This window comes from Cinclus cinclus, chromosome 3 (genome assembly GCF_963662255.1).
Source record: "Cinclus cinclus chromosome 3, bCinCin1.1, whole genome shotgun sequence".
NCBI lineage: Eukaryota > Metazoa > Chordata > Aves > Passeriformes > Cinclidae > Cinclus > Cinclus cinclus.
In genome coordinates, this window is record NC_085048.1 from 84,920,310 (window position 1) to 84,943,454 (window position 23,145).

Consider the following 23,145-nt stretch of genomic DNA (forward strand, 5'->3'; position numbering starts at 1 on the left):
TTTTTTTTTCAGTTCATAATTTGAAACCAGCAGATATTCAGGTGATTGCTGCCCTGGGAGATTCACTCACAGTAAGTAAAGATCACTAGATAGCCATTGATTAAGCTAGCAATGAAAAACTTGCAATGAAATTTCTCATTTTTTAACCTGGGTAATAGAATACATGCAGTTATGCCCTATTGAGCCAAACATGTTTTTCATATTTTTTTCCATCCTCCACCTTAGCTGATTGGTAATCAGATTATGAGTCTAATCTGAATGCACAGGTCCCATTTAAAGTCCACAAGAGTGCCACACAAGGAAGAAATGTAAGATTAGATTGTGCAGCAGCAAAGCTATTCTGCTACAGTGGACTTGAAACAATTGTTTTTCTTTACTGATTTTTGGCAGCTCCCAAGATATTGGCCCTGAAAGCTATTAGTAAGCAGTGTGAAGAGAAAGCTCTGCAGCTGATTGTATATATCTGTGTACCTATATAATATGATATAATAAATATATGTGTGATAATACCAAAGCCTATTAAACCATAGTAATTCACGCTATCTAAACATATGATTAAAATTGCAATAGAACATCAGGTGTGTGGAGTGTAACTTGCCTTGAGAAATTTTTATTTTAACACTATACCTGGTACTATGTAAGCTCATTACTCCTATACTCTTGTGATTCTCCAATCAGTGGTGGCTGCTTTACTGCTCGTATCATAATTCATGTTTCCTACATGTTCTTTGCTAATTATCACATTAAATCGTGTAGTCTTTGTCCTTGGAGAAACTGGGAAAGACATAAAATCACTATATAACTTTTTAATTTGAGGAACATTATAATAAATTATTAATTCAGAACCACTGCTATCTTGTTTATTCCTTATGTAAATTTAGAATGGTATGAATGTTTTCAACATGCACAAGTAATTTTTCCCCACTTGATCTAATAATGAAGTTGATAGAAGAGGGTAATTCACTGAAATGGAGTTAAAATACCTTCAACCTTTGATCTTCTTGAGAACTTGAGATCTGTTCTATTTTGGAAAGATTACATAGCTTCCTCCATTAATATGCTCTTTAAATTATTCTCACTAGAATAAGTCAGAGAACTAGTTACTGTAGCAATGCTTTTTTTCTGAAGGTGAGCTCCTCTTCTTCTTCCAGGCAGGTAATGGGGCAGGATCCAAACCCCATGATGTTCTGGATGTCCTGACACAGTACCGAGGTCTTTCTTGGAGGTGAGTCCCAGGAATTTTCCCCCCTGTGTAAGAGAATCCATTTTCTTCAGTTTTGATCAATATAGTTGTTTTTGTAGCAAATGAAGGCTTGTGGAAACTGGATTTAATATCAGGTTTTGCATGATGGCACATGGCTGTGCTGTTACTCATGATAAAGGAAATACTCAAACTGATGGTTAACTAGAGTACAATGTAGCATGGCTGGAACAGACCTGGGTACACTGAAAAATGGGATCCTTGTTAAGGAGTTAATTTTCAGTCTCACAGTTGTAGGTGACCCTGGAATGGTGTTTTCTAAATTCCATCGCTATTGCATCACTTGCTCATTCTGCATTTCTGTCCCTGCTCTTTCTGTATTCTGCCTGCTCTGGCCCAGTGTGGCCCACATAACCCATTTGTCTCATTTAAAATTGGTGGTCCACAAAAAAAAATCTTTTTGTGCTGTTGTTTCATATGCAGTATCTCTTTCCTTGATCCTCTCCCAGTATTGCTTACATCACACAGAACAGTTTATCAATTATGAGTCAATGCAGACTTTTATATACGCACAATGTTGTTAGACACTTCAAAAAGACTCTGGAGAAAGGCAATCATGCTCACTTGCTAATCTGCAACTGTATGATTTAAAACCAAACTTGTCAGGCTAATCTTCTGTTCATAAATTTTACCCATCTAAATCACTGCAACTTTAGAAGAAGTTTAAAAACACGTTCACAGAATCATAGAATGGCCTGGGTTGAAAGGCACCCTAAAGATCATCAGGTTCCAACCCTCATGCCATGGGCAGGGGCACTTTTCACTAGACCAGGTTGCTCAGAGCACCATCCAGCTTGGCCTCAAACATTTCCAGAAATGGTATTAGTGTACTTCAAAATCTGTTCCAGGTTAAAGGGACACTATAGAGTCCCCTTAGAGGTGTTCTAAGTCAAACATTTTATATTTTGATCTTTCATAGTAATCTATTGACATTTTTTTCTGACAAGTATGCTAGTGTATTTTTCAGCATGAAGGAGAATAAAGGGAATACAGACGTAATGGTGAATTTCACTAGTCTGGTAGTATTCTTCCAGTTGAGTGAAATGTGAGTGGGGAAAGGTATTGATTTTACTTATCACTCTGAAATATATGCTTTTAGAACTTTTTGTTTCGGTTGGATTTCTAAAATAAGAATGGAAGCTATAATTAACTAAAAATGGAAGCTATGAATATTTTAATAGGTACAACTGTAGCAAAAGTGACAGTCTTGAAAAAAAAAATCTAACTTCTTTCGGCTGGATTTGAACAGATACCAAAATATATGAAAGAGCTGGAAGAACAGCTGGTGTACAGGGCTTTCTAATATGATTGTTCTCCAGGAGCAGAGAGTGTCTGTGATGTGGTGACCCCTGGGGACAGGCACCCGGAGCCCGGGCGGACTCAGGACAGCCACCAGTGTGCTCTGCACATGTGTGGTAACCCCAAAAGGGGGCACTCTCCTACCTTGTCCATTGCCTTATAGCACTCGATTCCTGTTCTTTCTTTTTGACAGTGTTGGAGGAAATGAAAACATAAGCACAGTCACAACACTACCAAGTAAGTGACTTTTTCTGTAAATATGATAAATATGTGGTGCTGTTAATTATTCGAATACCTGCTACTATAGAAAGAAACAGGAGAAAAGGATTAAAATTTGTAGCATGACACAAGCAATCCCTTTGTGTTTAAGGTCCACTGCTGAGTAAAAGTTGCATAACAACCAGGCTGTAATATGCTGTGCATGACTCAGTTATGTATTTTGTAATTTTTAGGTTTTGGTTGTTTCAGTGTTCTTCTCTAGGTTATAGGTCTGTCTAAAATGTGTTTGGGATAGATGAATCAAAGACCTTAGCTCATAGCTTAAAGAAACTATTTTGACTGTATGGGAAAGTTGTTTTAGGCAGGAGCAGAATCACATTACAAGATCAGATTTTACATGCTTTTTAAAGGTCAGGACATTTTAGATCTGAGGTGTTTGTAAGGCTGGTTTGTAACCTAAGATCTGGAAGGGAATCTGGGGTCTTCGGGGTTAATGCATCTGGGGCCATCAGGCTAAAGGATTTGATTCCAACCTGTCTGCAGTTAGAGCATGGATGGCATGAGTTTCTCCTGCCTGAGTATATGGTTACCCAGCCTCACTTGCCAGGCAAAATGGCATTGCTAACCGAGATGATAATGTTAGGTCATGAGATATCTGAATTCATGAAATTCAGAAATCTTGAAGGAAGGTAAATGGTTATATGGTGATGGATCTCCATGTTTATTATAATGAAAGGTTGCTTTTTTTTTTTTTGATAGCTATTTCCTAAAGCTTTTCAGTGGTCTTTTACTAAAGTCTAACCTTTATTGCCTCATTTGTTACCTGCTGCAGGAAGCCATATTTCAGGGTTCTGTCTCTTTCTCCAGATATTCTTCGTGAATTCAACCCATCCTTGGTAGGGTATTCCATTGGCACTGGAAAACAGGATTCAACCAATGCTGCATTCAACCAAGCTGTGGCTGGGGCTCGTGCACGGTAAGAGGAAAACTTAATTTTGATAGAAGTTTGATTTTTTTTTTTTTTCCCTATAAAATGCCTTGTGACTAAAAAAGGCCCAAACTCTGGACTTTGGCAGGAGCACAGTAAGTCTAATAAGATTTTTTAGGCAAAGATTTTTTTTATCTTAACTATAGCATGAAGGCCAAGAAATGTGATGAGGACTTTGCAGTGTTTCTAATCTATGTCAAATAAATTAGCAACAAAAACAATACTTTCTCTCTGGCATTTTCAGCCAAGAAACCACAGCATTTTACAAGCACTACTTAGAAAACTGTCCTGTTGTGAGTCAGACAAAAGACTATTCTCCACTTTGTAGGAGGTATATTCAAACCTTTTCATCAGGACCAAGAGTTCATGTAGAAACTGAGAAAATTGTGGATTGTTTAATTCCTGATTAAACAGGAATTAATCTAGTTAATTCCCAGATCTGGAAATTAACTAGAGACCACTATGCACCATCTTCAGTGTAATTCATATCCTATTTTTTCCCCCACTGGTAACAGTTCTTGTAAGACCTACTTCAGTGCCTTGAGGCCATATAATAACATTGGCTCAAGCACAGACACTTCAGAGCTATGTCTATTGATAGCATCTGTCTGATGGTGGGAAAGTGCATTTTCTATAGAGTTTGTAAAAGAGTAACTATGCAGCATTTGCAAAGTAGCCCAGAGCCTGTTGGATGCTGATTATCTTCAATAAATTAAATAATTTATGAATTATTTTGTTGGCTATATCACATATTCCATTCAATGAAAATTTGACTTCCTCTGGGGGTTTTGGGTTTTTCATGTCCGTTTGTCAGCTTTCTTCTTTGCCTTGTTATCTATGCAGATTTCTTTCTTTAAATTTTTATTAATTTATTTTATGATCTTATTTTTCTTTTATTTTTAGAGGTGTTCCTGAGCAGGCTAGGAAACTGGTGGACCTCATGAAGAATGATTCTGTGAGTTCAACATGTCATGAATATCTTTAGAATGAAGTGACATGGCGTCATTAGTTTCTAACAGACTGAGAGCAGATCTCAACAGTCAATGCCAGACTTTAAAGCTGTAGTGGTACAGCAGGGTACAGCATAATGCTTCCCAGTGCAGCTTGTGAGTCAGCACAAAATAATCTATAGCTTAGTCTTAAATGAATTTGTACCAGCATATGATAGTTACTATCAAGCCCAGATAATTGTAACCTTTTCATTATTTTTACTGCAAGTGGCTGTAAATGCAGTGCCATTGCTTCTGCTTCCAACCTGTGTCACCCTGTGAGATAACAGAAGCTTTCCTCCATGAGGATTTTGCTGTGGTGCTATTAATTATCTTGTAAGCAGGTGGTTCTTCCAGCAAAAATGATACATGCTAGGATGTTGAAGGCAAGCTTTTCAAGTAGCAAGTCTTGTGGAGTGAACATATGAAGTGAGGAAGGGACTTGTTTTCTATAAAAACAAATTAGTCCCTTCTTTCATGTATTCATCAGCTGATCTTTGACTTACACATTTATTATTAGGAATTATTTGATTAATGGTCTGTAAAATACACATTAGGTTGAGGATTGCTTGCATATTTCTCACCTCAGCCCATGCTTTGGATGTTTGCTATTTGTAATTTGAGAAATCTGCTATGCAATCAGTAAACTAAGTTATGTTATAATAGTTTGGCTTTCCAATTGTGCAGCTGGGAAGCAGCCAAAAAGCCTTCGGGATATCTCTGTGTGTGTTTAATGTAAATATTTTGGTGCGTACATATTGGCAAAAATATTTGCAGAACCTTCCTTATTGGGTTCATTTTCTTCTAAGCAAGATTTCCATCTGATGGATACATCTGGAATGAGATTAAAAGGAACAGCAACTAACAATGAAGGGTTGGAGGGTTTTTATTCAAAGTTGCTAAGCACTACTCTGCCCAATTTATTGGCCTGAGAATGTTAACAGAAATTAATGGAAATATCTTTTGTTTAGATAATAAATGTTTTTATATAACTAGTGAAGTTCCTTCTAACTAGAAAGCATGCATATAGTAGAGGTCATATGTCTTTGATTTAAGAGATCCTTTTCACCCCCCGTTTTTTAAGACACTTACTGAGTGCAGAATGAAGTTTCTTCCTCTTTTTGATTTTTTGCATTTTGAGACCAAACTACTGAACAGCGTGTTTACTAGTGGGGATATTCCTGCCTTTGAAAAAAGATGTTTTTGAACCACTGGAGGCTGATGCACTGTTGGTGCTTTTCTTAGTGGTGTTTTGCAATGAAATTAAAGGATTAGAATATTGAGCATGACATCCACAACATGCTACTCAGCATATCTGAACCTTTCCTCAAAGCTAAGAAGGAGTTTATTTACTGTAGCATAATTACCTTGATTTACCTAGCTATCCCTTTGCAAAATCCTTACAGAAACAAAAAGTGCTGTTATATTTTACCATTTTTGTTAGAATTAATATTGCCCCACCGTTCCTTGAAGTTTGCCTCACAAGTCTGAAATTTATTGTCCCCCAGGGTTTACCAGCAGAGTAGCTGTACTATTTATCACACAGTAAAGCCCATAATGTAATTTTTGTTATGAAGATATATTTCTAGGACTGCAGGAAGAGTCACTCTGTATGCACAAGGTATTACTAAGAAAAACATACAGATAGATTTTGAGCAATAGTTTTCTGAAGCAAATAGTTTTCCATTATGCCACTGATATTGCAAATCTGGTTTAGATTATAGCATTTGCTACATTTTCAGTCATGACTACAAACTTGTTTTTGTTGTGGATGCCTAGGGAATGATAGCCATGTACTCTGAGAAATGAGAAATCTGTATTTAGTACGTTGCTGGCATCTCCCTCCTTTTCTATTTTTAATGATAAACTTCTGTTTTATCTCCTTCCCTTTGTAGAGAATAGATTTCCAGAATGACTGGAAGCTCATAACACTTTTCATAGGAGGAAATGACCTCTGCAAGTTCTGCGAGGATCCAGTAAGTTCCCTGCAGCATGAACTGGGCCCATCAAGCCACAGGGTCTTCATACATTGCAGGGAGGAGGAGGGAAGAGCTTGGTGGGCGAGACCAAAATAGCATAGGTCTTCATTGTGCAGTCCTGGAATGTAACTGTACTGGGACCTTCAGGGTGCTCAGCATAATGTTTTGATAATGTTAGAGATAGCTTTAGAACCCCTGTAAATTACATAATTGTTGTGACTTTGTTTTGCTGCTTACTAGGATAACTTTTTGTTGCTTAGTCGCTTTACCTCCTGTAGATAAAACGCGAGTGTTTTTATTCCTCTTTGCCATGCCACACTCCTAAGTCTTACTTGGTACCCTCTAAATGTTTTCGGTGCTATGGGAAAAGTTCTAAGCGCAGCTCATGCTAATTCAATTATGTGTGATGTAGTATATATTATATATGTATATATAACATACATGCAGTGTGTAGCCTTTGGTATGTGTGACTGTAGAGAGGTGAAAGGCTGTGGCAGACTCCTCACTTAGTGATGAGGGTTACCTACTCACCTGCAGTTGAACACATACTTGTCATCTTTCATGACTGATTTTGGATCAGGAAGAACAGCAAAGCATCACAGTAAGATGGTTATAAAACAAGGAAGGAGCAAATTAACTTTTCCCACCTTCTGCTGTCAACCCAAACACAAAGTTCCTGTTCACATGACTGGGGTGGGTGGCAACGGGAGAGCGTGCATCCAAGGATCACAGTGATCTTTGTGTGGCACAAGTACAAATAGTGCCAACCACAGTACTCTTGGTGAGCTGTGACTTATGAAATGGATAAGGGATCTGATTTTGATCTTGAACTGTCTGCTTCTACAGAGTAGGCAGGTGGGGCTTTCAATGAACTTCTGCTTGAAATTGAATGAGATAGAAATAAGATCGGCATTTCTCATAAGAAAGTTTGTGAGTGTTGTAGTCCCACAAATGAAAAAATAAATGTTGGATCGCTTGAGACAATAAAATTAGAGTGTTTAAACCATTAAAATGGAACAAGGAAATTTTGGCACTGAAAGACAAGTATATGAAGCGATTTTAATTCCCAGCTAAACATGCAAGTTTTGCCAGTTATTATTTGTGGCAGGCAACAAGCATGTGAGGGACATGTTCTAATATTCCATACAGTGCAAATAAACTTACTTTTCTGCAAACTGTTCTCTCCCATATATGGCCCCTGTTAATGAGTTGCTAGCTGTGCTTTTAAGACCAGCCCAAGCAAGCATGTGAACTGAGGATGTGGTGATGTCTGATAATACCCTGTGAATTTTCACCCTCACTGGTATCCAGTGGTTGCTAGATATTTTCTTGCTAGTGAGGTAGCTGTGATGGGAAGGATGAAAAGCAGAGACAGGGCCATTTTCTGTTACTTTTGACCCCAGAGTTAGAAACATAAGCACAGCTGTGAGAGACTCCAGCTAGTCATTCTTGTCCATGCCTGAGTAAACTAATAATAAAAGTCAACCCTCTTGCTTTAACAGGTACACCATTCTCCTGAAAACTACACCTACAATATACAAATAGCTTTGGACTTACTTCACAAAGAGGTAAATCAAACTTTTCTAGTATGTGGGAGAAGGGATTTTGTTCTGTTTCCAAAGCAGTCACTGGTTATTGATTAAGAATTTATTTCCTTGCTTTCATCTGCAGAGTACTACTGTACACAGAGGTGTTTGCTCACAGGAAAATCTTTGTGAAAGGCAAAAAAGGGCTGGAGAAGTTTTTTGCCAAAGGAGTAAGGATGATGTGCTGTGGACAAGTAATATTAAAAATTGTAACAAAGTGGAACAAACATTATTATTATAGTGGACCAGAAAATACTTTGTTTGTTCTTTAAACTGCAAATAAGTATATTTTTGAGGTCATTAAGAGAGAGATTCTGATATTCCACATAAAGAATGGTGAGAATGCATGAAGAGTTAGCAGGTGTCTGGGTCTTGCTAAGACCTGTAACAACTTGTTTGGACCTTTCTGAAGCCATCATTTGCAGGTGACCAGCTATCAACATTCAGAATAGAACTAGGCGGTGCAGGCAGGGGCTGTAATTTGGTACTGCTCATGTGGGGAATTAATTATTGAGAAAGTACTTTGCACACCTCTGTTTTAAATAATACATGATGCTTGAATCAGCAGGATGCTACCAAGGTCTGCTATGGCTGTGCAGGGACAAAACCAGCACTCTGTGCTCCAGAAGTTTGCTATGGATTTGTTTGTTCCCTTGGCAGGTTCCAAGGGCCTATGTGAACCTGGTGACGATACTTTCCATAGCAAAACTCCGGGAGCTGCATGCATTGAAAAACAATACCTGCCCAAAACTGCTTATGAGGTTTGCAGATGATTTATGTTACAGCTCTCACTGTTGTTCACAGAAGGCTGCTTCTTGGGAAGTTTTTTCTTAAAGGGAAAAGGATCCAGTATGTCAGACTAAGAAACGTCTTTCTGTGTGCATGTGCATGTACCTACATTTTGATTTCAACACAGCGTTTAGAGTAGGCTGTCTCTCTCACTGTATCTGAGCCCTGCTGTTATCTCTTCTTATGAAGGTGCCACTTTTGACTCTGCACTTACCCTGTAAGTGAGTTCAAGTCACAGCAGAGAAAGCTCAGCTGGGCAGTCTTTGGTGAAAATAGAGAAGACACTAAGACACAAGGTTTTCTAGTTGTATTTGCAGATTTACTTTTCTGCACATAAAAACCTCCCTCTTTCCTCTGCAATTGTCAGTCTCTGTAATCTCATTGCTGATTATTAGTTTTATCTCTAATTAGTGTCTCAAGTAGATGTTTTGGCTGCTTAATTGTGCCACCTGATACTTCATGGCTCGACAGTCTTTTCCAGATCAGTGTTAGTCCAATACTGAGGTGTCAGGTCTGCACCCTGGGTGGACTTTTGATGACATAGACAGGGTCCAGCATTGTCCCCTGGAGTTGCTTTTGGCAGGACTTTCTTGTTTGCAGAAAAGAAAGTCTCAGCTTTTCTGGACAGATGGGGAGAATAACTTTGTCCTGTGAATGTAGGCAGCCACTGGTTTAAAGGAGGGACAAAGATGTAACCCTCTCGCTGTGATTTAAGTGCTTCCTCGTGGCTGTCAGTGGAAAATCAGGGTGCTGGTGCTCCCAATAGTCAGTTGTAGTTATTTTTAAAAATGTATTTGTTCATTTATTTTTGACAAAGGTTACTGGCTAGAGTACACAGGTATCTCAAAGCCCTAATCACTGGGCAAAGGATAGTTAGCAATGCCTTTAAGATTAGATTAGATTATCTCACAATCTTTCCCCATCATTTCAGGTGCCACGCTGAATTTAACATTTTGCCTGTTGGGCAGCAAGCCAAGTTTTACAGGGTGATAAGCAGACCCTGTGTGGGATAACAAGTGCCATTCTACTGAGTAGAAGAAGAATCTGAAGGAGGATTTTGGTCTTGAAAGTCTTCTCTTCTTTTTCTGAGAGTAGCAAGCAACCTAAAGAGAAGATGTGTCTACTAATGTTGCCTAACATATGTTTCTGAAACTTCTGAAAAAAAATTAGATTTGAATTGTTCTCATATAAACATACTGTGGAAGTAAAAGCTTTTGTTAGTTGGTCTCCATTAAGCTCTCAGAGCTTTTAATCCTGTAGCTTGTCAGATGGGAAGCAAGGGAGGAAAAGGAGGAGCAAATCTCAGTGCTATGCTCTTATCCCACAGGACGCTGTGCCCTTGTGTCATAAACCCCAAGGACAATTCCAGTGAATTAAAGCAGTTGATCTACCTTAACAAAAGGTATCAGGTAAGACACATTGCATTTGTAAGAAGTTTAATGTCATCCTTCTGTAGATCAAGGGACCACGGGTGGGCTAATTTGAAAGTAGGGGACAGTTTCCACTCATTCTAATGATGTATTCATAGTTGTGATGAACAAAAATAGGATCAGGATCTTCACAATTCTGTTTTGCTAAACCAACAAAACAGATGAGAAGAATAATTGTTACAGAGCCATAGAAAGTAGAATATGTCAGAGAGCCAGTAGTTTTTTGATCAGTTATGTTATTGAAAATCAGCTTAAGTCAAACAACATGGTAACTTGGGAATAGGATTTCAGGCACAGCATGTCAGCCAAAAACACTTTGGTGGTTCTGGAAGGATATCTTTTTGACAGAAAACCTAATCCCTGAACAGGCTGCCAGTCTTTGTCAGTCAGCCATCCCCAGGCTGCCTCTCTGCAAAGAAGCCTGTGTTGAGTGTCTTGAAAAGGTGGCAGAATTGGCTGCCTTGCACAGGTTGAAAACCATGGTCATATCTGAGCTTCTGCAGGAGGGAGGGGCAGCCCCTGGGTGAGGTGTAAATGGATGGAACAGCTTGATGAGCTGAACACAGAAGAAGGAACAATGACAACTTTTCTTTGACTCTTTAGGTGAGAACCCGCCAGTTAGTGGAGAGTGGAAGGTATGACACGAAGGATGATTTTACAGTGGTTTTGCAGCCTTTTATGACTAATATGGAAATGCCAAAAACACAGGTAAATCTAACAAGAAAAAGACGCCTACATTAAATCCTGGTGCAATGTCACTGACTTGTCAAAACTGTTTTAGCTGCAAATGTAGCTAGCAGTTCCCTGACATAGTAATTAATTATTATGTTCAGTTACCACCCAAAATTGCATAAAATGTTTATGGAATATACTGGGCAGCAGGAATACAGACCTTGATTTGGGTACTGCAATTGGACAGCCATGAAGTAGATATTTTAGTTCTAAGCCTTCATCAGGAAGCGTTTGCTCTACATTCACAATATGTCAAGTCCTTTACAGTACTTTGGTAAATGACCTTTGGTATGAAAACCCATATGTTTCAAAGCACTATAATGTGTAAATCTCAAGGGAAATAAAGACCACAATTGATATCTGTGCCCAGGTATTCTGTACTCAGAGTCATAGTGGTTTGTACTCCTTATTACTTTGAGAAGGGTATATTAAAGAGTTTTAAAAGGCTTCTTAATTCTGAATTATGTTCACTGGCCTGGTTTTATTCTGTTTGCCTCAGAGGCCTTTGCAGATACTTTGTTTAGAAGTCAGCTGGGTTATCTGACTGGAAGAGAGAGGACAGAATGCACTGCTTGTTGCATACTTGCTACTTCTGTGATAGCACCTATCTCGTTTTCTAGGAAGGGTTTGCAGATGCTTCATATTTTGCCCCAGATTGTTTCCACTTCAGCCAAAAAGCTCATTCCCAGGCTGCACGTGCTTTGTGGAATAATATGGTAAGATTTATAAAGGTTGTGTTGGTCTCTCCTTGTTCACTTCATCCTGCCCTTGGCAGCAAAAAGCCCCCAGAGATCTACTAGGTATCCATATCTCTTCTGAATTGTGTTTACAAAGGACAAGGGTGATCATATGAAGAAAGGTCACCTGAATTGTTAAACCAGTCTTATCAAAACAGTAAATCTCGGGGTATGCTAAAGCTGGGTGTGTTAAGTCTGTGTGTCTCAGGAAGATGATGTCTGCCAGGCACATTGATCAGCAGGCTACGTTCCAGGTGTATGGGAATTAGCCTCTTCAGCACACAAAGAAATAGTGCATGGGGGCCGCTGCCAGCATTGGTGCAGTGCCCTGCAGTTGTTTTCCTGTACTGCAGAGTGCAGTTTCCAGTGACTGGCAGCACAGCATCACCCATTGCTCTCTGGTACTCATCTGCTTTTCCTCTGTCCATCCCCTTTGCCCCCCAGCTGGAGCCTGTAGGGGAGAAGACAGATAGCCAGAACATGGAAGATGAGATTGTCCTCGGATGTCCATCGGAGGTAAATTACAAGGGTGTCTGTGTTTATATGGAGGTACTGGAAGTGGCTGGGGGTCTGTGTGAGCCTTTACCCAGTGCCTGAAGCTCTGTCTCTGTTAGGGTGGTCTGCTCCTCCCCGCACACTTTGTGCCACTGCCACCAAGGGCAGCATGAGCCCTCACCAAGGAGATGATGGAGGGCAAGCAGGAGTAAACTTCCTTGTGGTCACATATCACAGCTGGCCAAAACACAAGAGAAGGGCATTTGACCTACCCAACCATGATCATCAAGTATCCACACTGAAAGGCAGAGCTTGTGGGGGAAACAGAGCAATGATGGTACCAGTCAACATACCTCTGCAGGATTCACTTGGGAGTACTTTGCAGTGGGGCCACAAGCTTCTTGTGAACCACACACAGCAGGGTCCTGAGGGTATTCCCTAACTTTTGTTTTAGAAATACAGCCCAGATTTACATTGTTGTTACACAGATTTGTAAAAGGCCATTTATTTATTTATTTGTTTGTTTGTTTGTTTGTTTGTTTTTAACCCCTGGGGTTTATTTGCATCAGGCTGCTAATCATCTACAGACATCTGAGAACTGAAAGTTTGGGGAATGGAAATCTCCATGTGTTCCTCTGATGCTTTGCATTGATTCAGATTGCCTTGTTTTGTAGGCTGAGCCATTCCTGAGGACATATAAGAACAGTAATTATACATACCCTAACCAAACTCCAGTAAGTGTCAACATCACCATCCCACTGTTACTCTGCTGCATCTGTTCCTGTATGGTAACCAAATGAGTTATATTCTGCAGCACAGGGAAAATCGGTCTTTGGCCAAAGGGGCTTGGGAGGTTGAGTGCATGGCACAGAGCAGGGAAGCACTCTCTGAGTTAGACAAAATGCAGCAGAAAATACCTGTAAGAGCACGTGCTCAAACAGTGCTGTTATCAATACAGCAGGCTGCACTCTTCTGAGCAATACTGAATATGACTATTGAATTGAGCAACCAAGACCTGTCTAGGTAATTACATGCTAAAGAGGCTCCAGTTTATCCACCTGGACTCTGCTGGGAAGATCCTAGTTACTACTGAATGTATTTGCAAGCCAAATGCTGTTCAGCTTTCTTTTTCTCTTTAGAATTATGGAAGCCAGCTGCTATGTGAGGACAGGTCTCCATCCTCCCCTCCTGCAGCTTCAGGTAGTCTTGCCTGCTTTATGTTAAGAGGTTGAATTACCTTCAGCTGTCCTTCAAGATTAATGTGATTTTTTTGCTGTAATGGCTGCTGGACTGTGAAAAACATTGCTCAGAAAGGATGTCATGATTTTCAGCAGATGCTGAGCAGATACAATGCCACACTGTCACGTGAGGCAGCATTCTGACTAAGTAGCTTCGCTAAACTCTGTCAGTGGAGAACTTCAAAATAACTTGTGATAAAATCCAAATTTGAATGCTGACATAGCTTATAAGCTACTCCACCTAAATGTCACAGAAAGAAACTGGAAATACAGCTTTATTCACGTTAGTCTAGAATTTAGCAGAATTCAGTTTTTCAAATAACTTCATATTGCCTTTTCCTTAGTCTTTTAAAGTCTTTAATGTGCTGTTCCTGCTTTGTGTAATTCTACATTTTCTTACCTTCACTTTGGTGCTGGGTGTTGTTTGCCATTTACTGTTATTTGCTCCTTGCTCTTCTGTCTTTTTTGGTAGCAATGTTAACCATTGAAAGATTGAGTAATACACATATGTTGGTGCTACAATCACAGGAGATGAGCTGGAAAGAACTTATCATTTATCACTTGGGTATTGTAAAAGCAATGTGACAGAGCATCACAATGCACGATGGCATATATCACATACGCAGTAGAGAAAAGAAGTAGCTATTTCCTAACCAAGTTCAACTGTATCTCTTTCCTTTGTAGTGCATTCCCTAAAGCCAGCAGATGTGAAAATTGTAGCAGCCCTTGGGGATTCTGTGACGGTAAGAAGACTGTATTTTTACTGTTCTCTTGGTAAAACTGCAAGCATGTGCCTGCTCCAGTGGAGGGCTAATAGCTGTTGTACCCAGAAACAAAGATCTGTTCATTCATGGGTGATAATAGATAGCAGCTAGATTAAGAAAGAAGGTGCCAGTCTTCCAGCACTCTGTTCCCCCTACGCAAGTATTCACATGCTTTTGAAAGGCAAAAAAACAGGCGAATCCTTTAAAGAGGTGCCTAGGTAGTTTGCAGAACTGGAGGCAGAAAAGGTCAGATACTGTTGAAATGTATGGGATGTAGTACAAGGCTTAGGTTATTGTGCTTTTAAAAGTTTTTTTCTGAATAGGAATGGACTGATGAGCTTGTTTTTCAGCCTTGGTTCTTTCAGGAACAAAATGCAACTAAGTGGTGTTGAATAATGGCATTTTAATCATTTTAACATTAATGAGATAAGGAAGTATGAGGTGAGAGCCCTCTGACTCAATGCCTTTCAGAAGATACTCAGTCTTTTTATCATGCCTGCTTTAACTCAAATGATTTCTTGATCACAATACAGTTCTTGTTGCTGCTGATTATCTTTGGTAGTCAGGAAGAAATATATTTCAAAGTCCTGATAGCCTGTATTCCAGTTATGGCTTTCTGCCTTATGTTTTCATACTAGTCAAAGATGGAAATTCTACAGTCAGGTCAAAGGAAACACTGGACAGAAAGATGTAATTCGAGTATAGGCTTCTCTGAATCTGAGCCTTAAAAACAAACGTATTGTGTGTACAAACCATGAACCCTTTACAACTCTCTGGCAGACATGTTGCTACAACTCCTACACACAGGAGGCTTCTGAAATAAATAGAAGCATTTTGATGTAAATCTGCAGTATTAACAAATGAAAGATATTCTGTATATGGTTGTGGTTGCTGTATCATAATATCTAGGACCCTACAGGTGTTTCTGCTTCTAAGTATAGTCTGTAGGAACTGGGAATAAAATCTGCTTTCATAGAAGATGCAGTGGCGTAGTGGCAGCTGTCTCAGAGCTGCACTTGGCCTGTGCATAGTTATTCTGAACACCAATCTTCTGCTATTTCAGTCAAGCTTATACATAGAAGAAAATGTAGCATTGTGGTTTAATTTAAGGCAGCAACAAATAGGCTGCCTGGTCTTGTACTGTATGAAGTACTAACCTGCACCTAGATTCAAAATGAAACTATAAAATCACAGCTATCGGGAACTCTGCTTCTGAATTGTGGAGGTGTTTTAGGAGGGGTGTAGTTGCCAGCTTGCCTCTTTTTTCAGGGTAAGTGTAGAGAGTGCTTCCTCCTTGCTCCAGTTCTGCTGTAAGTCTTTCAATTTAGCACAATGGTTTTCAAACTGGTATATATGAATTATGGTGCTTCTTTCTGATACATGCTTATTTTCTCTGCTGAGTTTCTGTAGTGTTTTATATTATTAGCCAGAAAGTTTTGTGTGTTTGATTGAGATTTTTTCATCACTGTTGAGTAATGCAACCATAAAAGACTTATTTAGCTCATCTAGACCCGCGTCGTTGTTCCACAGCTCCATCATACATTTTGTGTGTCATGTATACAATAAGATGCTTGTAAATAATTATGGAAGGTATTGTTGTGTTCTTCAGGAAAAAGGTTTGGGAAAAAACAGATGCCTTTTAAAGCTTTGGAAGACATGCACTCAATTAAAAAGTAAATAAAACGGCTATGTTATTCTATTTAAATTAGTAAATTGTTTCTGTATTTGTATTACAAGTTATTATTGCATTAGTAATTGTGCTTTAAATTCATTTGATTAATGAAAAATAATGTCCAGGCTGGTTCAGGAATTGCCTCAGATACCCTCCAGGATGTGACCACTCAGTACCGGGGACTGTCTTGGAGGTAAGTCTTCAGCCAAGGAGATGAAGAGATGTGTTTTGGGTCTTTCAGCTGTCAGAAAGTTGAAAAAAGAATTGTTACTTCTCAGGCTAGCATTTCTTGAAGATGTAGCCAGATCCAGCATTTGTCATAAGGGTAGCTTGACAGAAAGCATTTTCAGCAGTGCATTTTAAGCAAGCTTTTTGATCTTTCTCATGCTTTCATTTTTGGCTGCCTGCAGCAGTTTGTATTTTTATGTTGGGATGTCAGGTTGGAAATCTACAAAACAAGTCAGAACAGGTTGGTTTTAGGACTTCTTCTCAAAGTTTTCTATTTCTGTACTTTTTGTAGTGTAATGGAAAATCGTTTGTTTGCCCAGAGAACTTTTGCCACATATAGCAACACACATAAAGGACTAAATTGTTTTGCTGTTGTGATGTAGCTCTGTTGATATTGACTGAAGCAGCTCTGTGCTGTACTAATACCTCTGTGTAAGCTGAAGTGTGGCCTCAGTATGTCCTGTCAACACAAAAGCTGGAGAAATATATCCCAGTGCAGAAAGTGGGAGGAGTGAGGAGCTACTGCTGAAGTTCTCTTGTCACTCAGGGGCTGTCTGTGTTTGGTGTTGCCTTAGAGGGGCTTTATGAGGCTGGAATGGGCCTCAAAATTGACCTTCTAATCTGCATTATTTAAAGCTTGATCATGCCTCGGTTGTGTCAGGCATTTTTCTCCCTCTTGATAAATGATTGACTATACCCTTGTACATCTGCAAGAGTATTAAATCTTTCTGACAAGCATCTTCACCACTGAAACCTCACTGTTCTCTCCAAAAGCACTTCCACTTCTGCCCTCTCCATGGATTCTGATAGAATGATAATTACCAAATTAATAACCCATTGCATTTCCCTATGATGTGTGGCAGGTTTTCACTTTGTTTATTGTCTGTGTCCAGATAAGATGAGTGAATGGGATTTTTATTTCTCATTTTAGTATTGGAGGAGATGAGTCATTGGAGAATGTGACAACTCTCCCTAGTAAGTAAATGCTTTGCTAGATGTAAATGCCAACACTGAGGAGATGCAGTAGATTAATTTCTGATAGATTTATAGATACCTTTTAAGTGTCTCAAAGCTGCTTTACTGTAATTAACAAGAACTACCTTTAAAACAAACAGTATCCTACGATTAAAAAATAAAAAGTTGCCTTCATCAGTGAAGCTGAGAACAGGTAGAAATTCCTTTACTTTCTTTTCCCCCCCACCTCCCTTTTCAACTCTTTGGTGAGTATTATTTGAATTTCTAAATAACCTTGCTATGTCCATGCTCGTGATGTAACATTTGCTTTTAATAAATATTCCATCACAATTTTTCCGAAAGAAATATTTGCATAGAATAAACTCTTTGGTAAATAAAGCTGCCTACTTGTACATGTAACCTGAAGGGAATAATTTTAACTTTCTCTTCACTGAAACCTGAGACTTTACATAGCTCAATCTGTTGTTAATGTAAAGCCATTCAAGTTTTTTTGGATTAGCTGTAATCATAAATTTCCATTTGAAGAGCTCCAGTAAATTGCTCTTTTGTGTGTTGACCATTATTTTAAGCAGAATATAACCTGAATATAATTAGAATAAGCAATTAATTGATTCATGGAGTCCTATTACATTTGATAAAGCCCTTATTAAAATGTGGTTAAACTCCATCTTTGAGATTGAAGTAGATTTTATAGTTCACAATATGGCCATGTTTACTCTCAGCTGTAAATTACTGTTAGCTTCCTTTTGGAAACTACTATGGAGAACATGGTGGAACTTCATCAGGACCATGCATCTGAGGCTTTGTTCTTCACATTTGTCAGTAGTATGACATTTTGCACAGCAGTGAAGCAGACCCAGATGCTTTAGCTGCAAACCAGCTCCAGCTGGGCTGAAGGACTCTTCATACTTGCTTCACAAAGTCATCAACGTATGATGGATAATTTTATTTTAGGCTTTAACCACTACAATATGAGAGAGACCTGCACACATAGTCCTCAATTCTGTTCATCTTATCTGCTGGTGCCAGTGCAGGGCACTGCAAGCACACTGCTGACTGAGTCACTGCAGCTGGTGAATCCTCTCCCCACTGCTTTGTGAATCCATCTAGTTAACCAGCAGCAGCAGCTGTGCTGTCAGAGGGGAAAACTGTGGCAGTGCTAGTGTGTTCTAGTCCCTGTAGGCATGGAGCAGCAGCTGGAGTCTTTTTGCCTTCATTGCCACCTTTGTTTTTCAGACATCTTTCGAGAGTTCAATGTTACCATCATGGGCTACTCAACTGGTACTGGGAGTGAGAATGATTCCAATGCATTCCTTAACCAGGCAGTTCCTGGAGCACAGGCTGAGTATGTAGCTTTTTGTTTTACATTTGTAGGTGATGGATGCATCGTCTAATTGCCTTTCAGCTGTCTCATGTGCTGTCACAACTTGCTCTGAAGAGCAAGCAGAACCAGTTGAGTTAGAGTGGAAATTGGCTCACAACATGTTAAACGTATGGGTTTATTTCATAGCTGAACTTTCAAATGAAACTAACAGTCCTCGTTATGAAATCCACAAACAAGAAACTGGCAGAAACAGTTTGGAGGTTTCTACTCTTCCTGTTCAACATCTATTCATTTATCTATTTATCGGTCAATAAATCTGAGAATGTGAATGTTTTTAGAAATTGAACATGTTTCTCTTTATCAATTTATTACTAGGAGTAAAACAGGATGAAATCTTATGTAATTCTGGTGTTGGGTTTCTGGATAAGCAAGCAGGAGAGGACCGGAGAGAGATGGGCAAAAAACCAGTCTGGAATCTTAAGAGAAGAGATTTGCAAATGGTCATATATGGGTTTTGGTGCATTGCAGACCTGGTGCAGTTGTTGCCTGTTCTGTCAACATAATAGGGATTGTAATGTCTTGCAGTCACCTGAATTTGGCTCTTTGCTTTTAGTCACACTTGGGAAGCTGCATGTGTTGAGCTTTGCTATATTGCTTATCCTAGAAATCTCTGGATTCTTACTCAAAGTCAGTGCTGTTTAATTAACAAAACAGATGGCTGCTCGAATTTAGTCATAGTTCGGGCACAGAATCTGGCAGACCATGCCTGGGTTTTACATTGTGAACTGCTATTACCCAGACCTCAATTTGTTTATTTAAAGAAAAATTCATTTTGCTTCCCAAAGGAGTCTTGGAAGTGAAATTCAGAAGCCAATAAAGGTGTTTGTGTTTGCTGTATCTAAGCAAAGATTATTAGGATTTATCAGGTTTTTTTATTGCTCTCCCATAGGCCTTGTGTAACTTCTGACTCATTCTGGTAATCTCAGTAAATACTTGGATTTCCTGACAGAAATAGGCTGCTAGGTCCCTTGCTATATCCTACAGCCCCAGCAGAACTGAAAGAAAGCATTTTTTTACCTGGTGATGACGAAACGTAACTGTGTATGTCAGTGAAATGTGCATCATCCATCAATGAGAATTTATTATGCAGCAGATATCCAGATTACCTCCAGTTTTTGCTTGTTGCATGAAACAATGAGAGAAGTGCCTGTCTCATTCTTTATCAGCTAAATCCTAAAAAAACTTTTTGGTTTGATGGGAGGACTTGCAGCAGGATACACAACCTCTTAAGTCACCATTATGACTTAAGGCAGCTTGTATCAGCAACTGACGCATTGCTATTAAATAGCTATTTGTTAGCTGTTTGAAATGGGTTGATGGATGCTAGTTGAATGAAAATTGCCTACTTCATCTATACCAATTAGTTTTCTCTCTTCCCCTGCAAGTGACTGGACTGGATAAACATGATGAAATTGAGCTATCTTTGTTTTGTAACCATGTTTTGTAAACATTCAGCAAGGAGACACAGACAACAATCACCCAGATTTCTGCTTGTCTTCTGTTGTTTCTCCGTCTCATAACTCTGCAGAAAGTTGTACAAAAGTAAAGTCCTGTAAAAGACTATCCCTGAGCACTGAGATGCATCAAGAGCCAAAATATTAGAACAGAACCAAAACACAGAACAGAAACCCAAAAAAAGTATCCGAGAAGATTAATTCATCCTAGCCGAGTACTGATATGTATTGCAACATAAGGAAACATTTCTCCTGCTTTAGGTATTTGACTCTGGAATGAGGATGCAATACAGCATTTATTCATCAGCCAAAACCATTCATTTTCCAGTGATTCACATGGCAAAAAAAAAAGTCCACCAGCTAATACCAGCTAATGCTGGTATTTAGGAGTTGTTACCTGGCCTGTCTTGCTTTATGGTGCTAATCTGGAAAGTGCTTTCCAGAGGTGCTGGGACATTTCTGAAATAAGATAATTTTGCAGCCTTACTAGCATATAGAAACCAGGTGCAAAGGTTTCTTAAAATGAAATCCACAGCTGCTTTGTAGAGCTCTTTATTGAACTAGATGAAAATGTAGTAATGAAGGTCTCATACAGCCAAATGTTCCTAAGCCTGTCTGCATCCATTGCCAAAGTGCTTAAGTACATGACAGAGTTAGGGATAGATCTGAATAACATGGCTGAAGCAGAGCCTGGCTGAGGTCTCTGATTTCATGTGGGAAAATAAAAGGGATTAAGAATTTAAGAGTGAGAGGAGAAAACAGGTGACAGGAATTGTGAGTATCTGCATTTCCCATTAGCAAAATGTTTCCATTGGTCAAGAACTAAATTTGTTTGAAACTGCAATTCAAGGATGGATGATTGCTGGCACTACTTCATTCAAGATGTTATTGGATCTTGCTGACTGCATTGGCTCAGGATGCATCAGCACCTCACTGACTGTATGGGAAATCAAATATGTTGTGCCCTGTCAGATCAATAAGTGGTCTTTTCCTCTGTGTCAAAATTGAGGACTATGTCCCAGCTTAGGGATTTCCACAGTATGAGCAGAAGGAAATTGTGACCACCTGTGGCTTGTGATAGCTTTAGGATATAACTAGGTTATGACACTGGATGAGGGTAATGGTGATAAGATCTACTACATGCACACAGTGTCTGTGTCACATGTAGATGTATGACAGGGCTCATTCCTAAGCAGATGCTCCCATGCCAGTGCTAGATCAGTATTCAGCTGGACACGAGTGGTGAGAGACATATTTTTTTCCCTACAACAAACAAAGTATTTGAAGGGGGAGCTAAACTCTATTTGCCATACAAAACCAGTGTCAGGCTTGTTAATGTTAGCTGATAGGCTCCCAGAAATGATAGACAGCCAGTGTCTTTAGCAAGAGCCTGGAGGGAGATGCAGCTCATTCTGAACCACAGACCTGCCTGGAAGGTCAACACTTTCTCCCTCCATTCTCTTCCCTCTCCCCGCAGTCAAACAAAGCTGAGGACTTCAGCCTAGGAAACTCAAAAGTTATTGCACTCTATCTATCTATCTATCTATCTATCTATCTATCTATCTATCTATCTATCTATCTATCTATCTATCTCTATACACACAGATATGTACAGAAAAAGGAGAAAGAGAGTGCTCACCTGGCTGTTGGAAAACAACAAGGCTGTCATCTTAATTTGTCTGAGTAACCTTGAATGTTTCTTGGATTTTTAATTACCCTGGAAAAGTTGTGTGCACAGAGCTGTATTAGTTCTGGGTGCAGGCTACCAAAATGAGGAGGGTGTGCACAGTAAGCTCTGAAACCTACGCTTTTCAGAAATATGTTGCTCAAGAGGTCAGCTAAGTACTGGAACTGGGGATTCCCTTGTTTTAGTGTCCAAAGTATTCCTTAATAGCTGCCTAGCTCTACAGAGGCACCCTGCTTACAACTGTTGCCATATCTGGCTTTTCAGCTGTTTTTAGGTGCTAAGCACTGTAATAGAAGCTGAACTTATGGTTCCATATTAACTACTGAACTTGAGCAAAATCTGTATTCAAGTTTGATTTGATGTTGATTTTATTACCCAGATGTGAACTTGTAATTTGATGACAGCAACATGTGTCCTCACTCAACCCTTCTAATATCTGACAACTGATTTAAGATGTCTGAAGCATGGTAATGTTGATCTCTCAATACAGGTGTTACTTTCACTCACTAGTTCTCCTTCTTTCCAGGCACTTGCCAGCCCAAGCAAGACGTCTTGTGAGTCTTATGAAAACTGATCAGGTGAGTTGTCTAGGACTCCCTTAAACTAACAGCATGAATAGAAAAAGATGTTGCTTCGCACAACAGATCCAACTGCAATGACACCATGTGCATATCACAAATTTAAAGAAATTAAAACTAAATATTTTCTTCTTTATTGCAGAGAATTGACTTCAGTGCTGACTGGAAGCTCATAACAGTGCACATTGGAGCCAACGATTTGTGCAACTATTGCAAAGACCCTGTGAGTAGTGGAACTGGTTGTCTGAAACTGTGGTGTCAGTGTAGAAACACCTCAAGAGAAATCATAAAGCCTTCACAGAGATAACATGAGTTATATATGGGCTGCTCTGTGTTTTGACAAGGGTTGTTGCTGGCAATACCCTGACATAAAAAGTTACCAGCAACAGAGTAGGATGGTTTTGTTTTCTCTGGCTTAATCCAGGATAAGAACCACTGCTTTGGCTACTGTTTGTTGACTGTAAGCAAAAAATGGAAGGGAAGAAATGCCTCACTCCTCTGATGTGGTAACTGCTGTGCTGCTAGCTTGGCCTCTTCAGACATCCAAGAATGGTAGCAGTAGTTCAAAGTGGTGCAACCCTACAATTGTAATCACACCATAACTCACAGTGTAGGGTGGTGCTAGGAGCTGGTGAGGTGTATATATGAGGGAAGTTGCTGC

At 39.4% G+C, this 23,145-nt stretch overlaps 1 protein-coding gene across 1 annotated transcript in view; it reads left to right on the forward strand.

The window, feature by feature from the left end:
- The window catches only part of PLB1 (phospholipase B1), a 75,735-nt gene that overhangs the window by 24,040 nt on the left and 28,550 nt on the right, over nucleotides 1-23,145 (forward strand). The window contains exons 18-37 of the mRNA XM_062489235.1: nucleotides 13-71; nucleotides 1,152-1,225; nucleotides 2,754-2,797; nucleotides 3,647-3,755; nucleotides 4,671-4,722; nucleotides 6,652-6,732; nucleotides 8,238-8,303; nucleotides 8,982-9,082; nucleotides 10,438-10,519; nucleotides 11,144-11,248; nucleotides 11,893-11,988; nucleotides 12,454-12,525; nucleotides 13,179-13,238; nucleotides 13,644-13,704; nucleotides 14,427-14,485; nucleotides 16,304-16,371; nucleotides 17,338-17,381; nucleotides 18,618-18,726; nucleotides 22,433-22,484; nucleotides 22,627-22,707. Coding sequence (XP_062345219.1) covers nucleotides 13-71; nucleotides 1,152-1,225; nucleotides 2,754-2,797; nucleotides 3,647-3,755; nucleotides 4,671-4,722; nucleotides 6,652-6,732; nucleotides 8,238-8,303; nucleotides 8,982-9,082; nucleotides 10,438-10,519; nucleotides 11,144-11,248; nucleotides 11,893-11,988; nucleotides 12,454-12,525; nucleotides 13,179-13,238; nucleotides 13,644-13,704; nucleotides 14,427-14,485; nucleotides 16,304-16,371; nucleotides 17,338-17,381; nucleotides 18,618-18,726; nucleotides 22,433-22,484; nucleotides 22,627-22,707 — 1,475 coding nt within the window. The remainder of the gene's footprint in view (nucleotides 1-12; nucleotides 72-1,151; nucleotides 1,226-2,753; nucleotides 2,798-3,646; nucleotides 3,756-4,670; nucleotides 4,723-6,651; nucleotides 6,733-8,237; nucleotides 8,304-8,981; nucleotides 9,083-10,437; nucleotides 10,520-11,143; nucleotides 11,249-11,892; nucleotides 11,989-12,453; nucleotides 12,526-13,178; nucleotides 13,239-13,643; nucleotides 13,705-14,426; nucleotides 14,486-16,303; nucleotides 16,372-17,337; nucleotides 17,382-18,617; nucleotides 18,727-22,432; nucleotides 22,485-22,626; nucleotides 22,708-23,145) is intronic.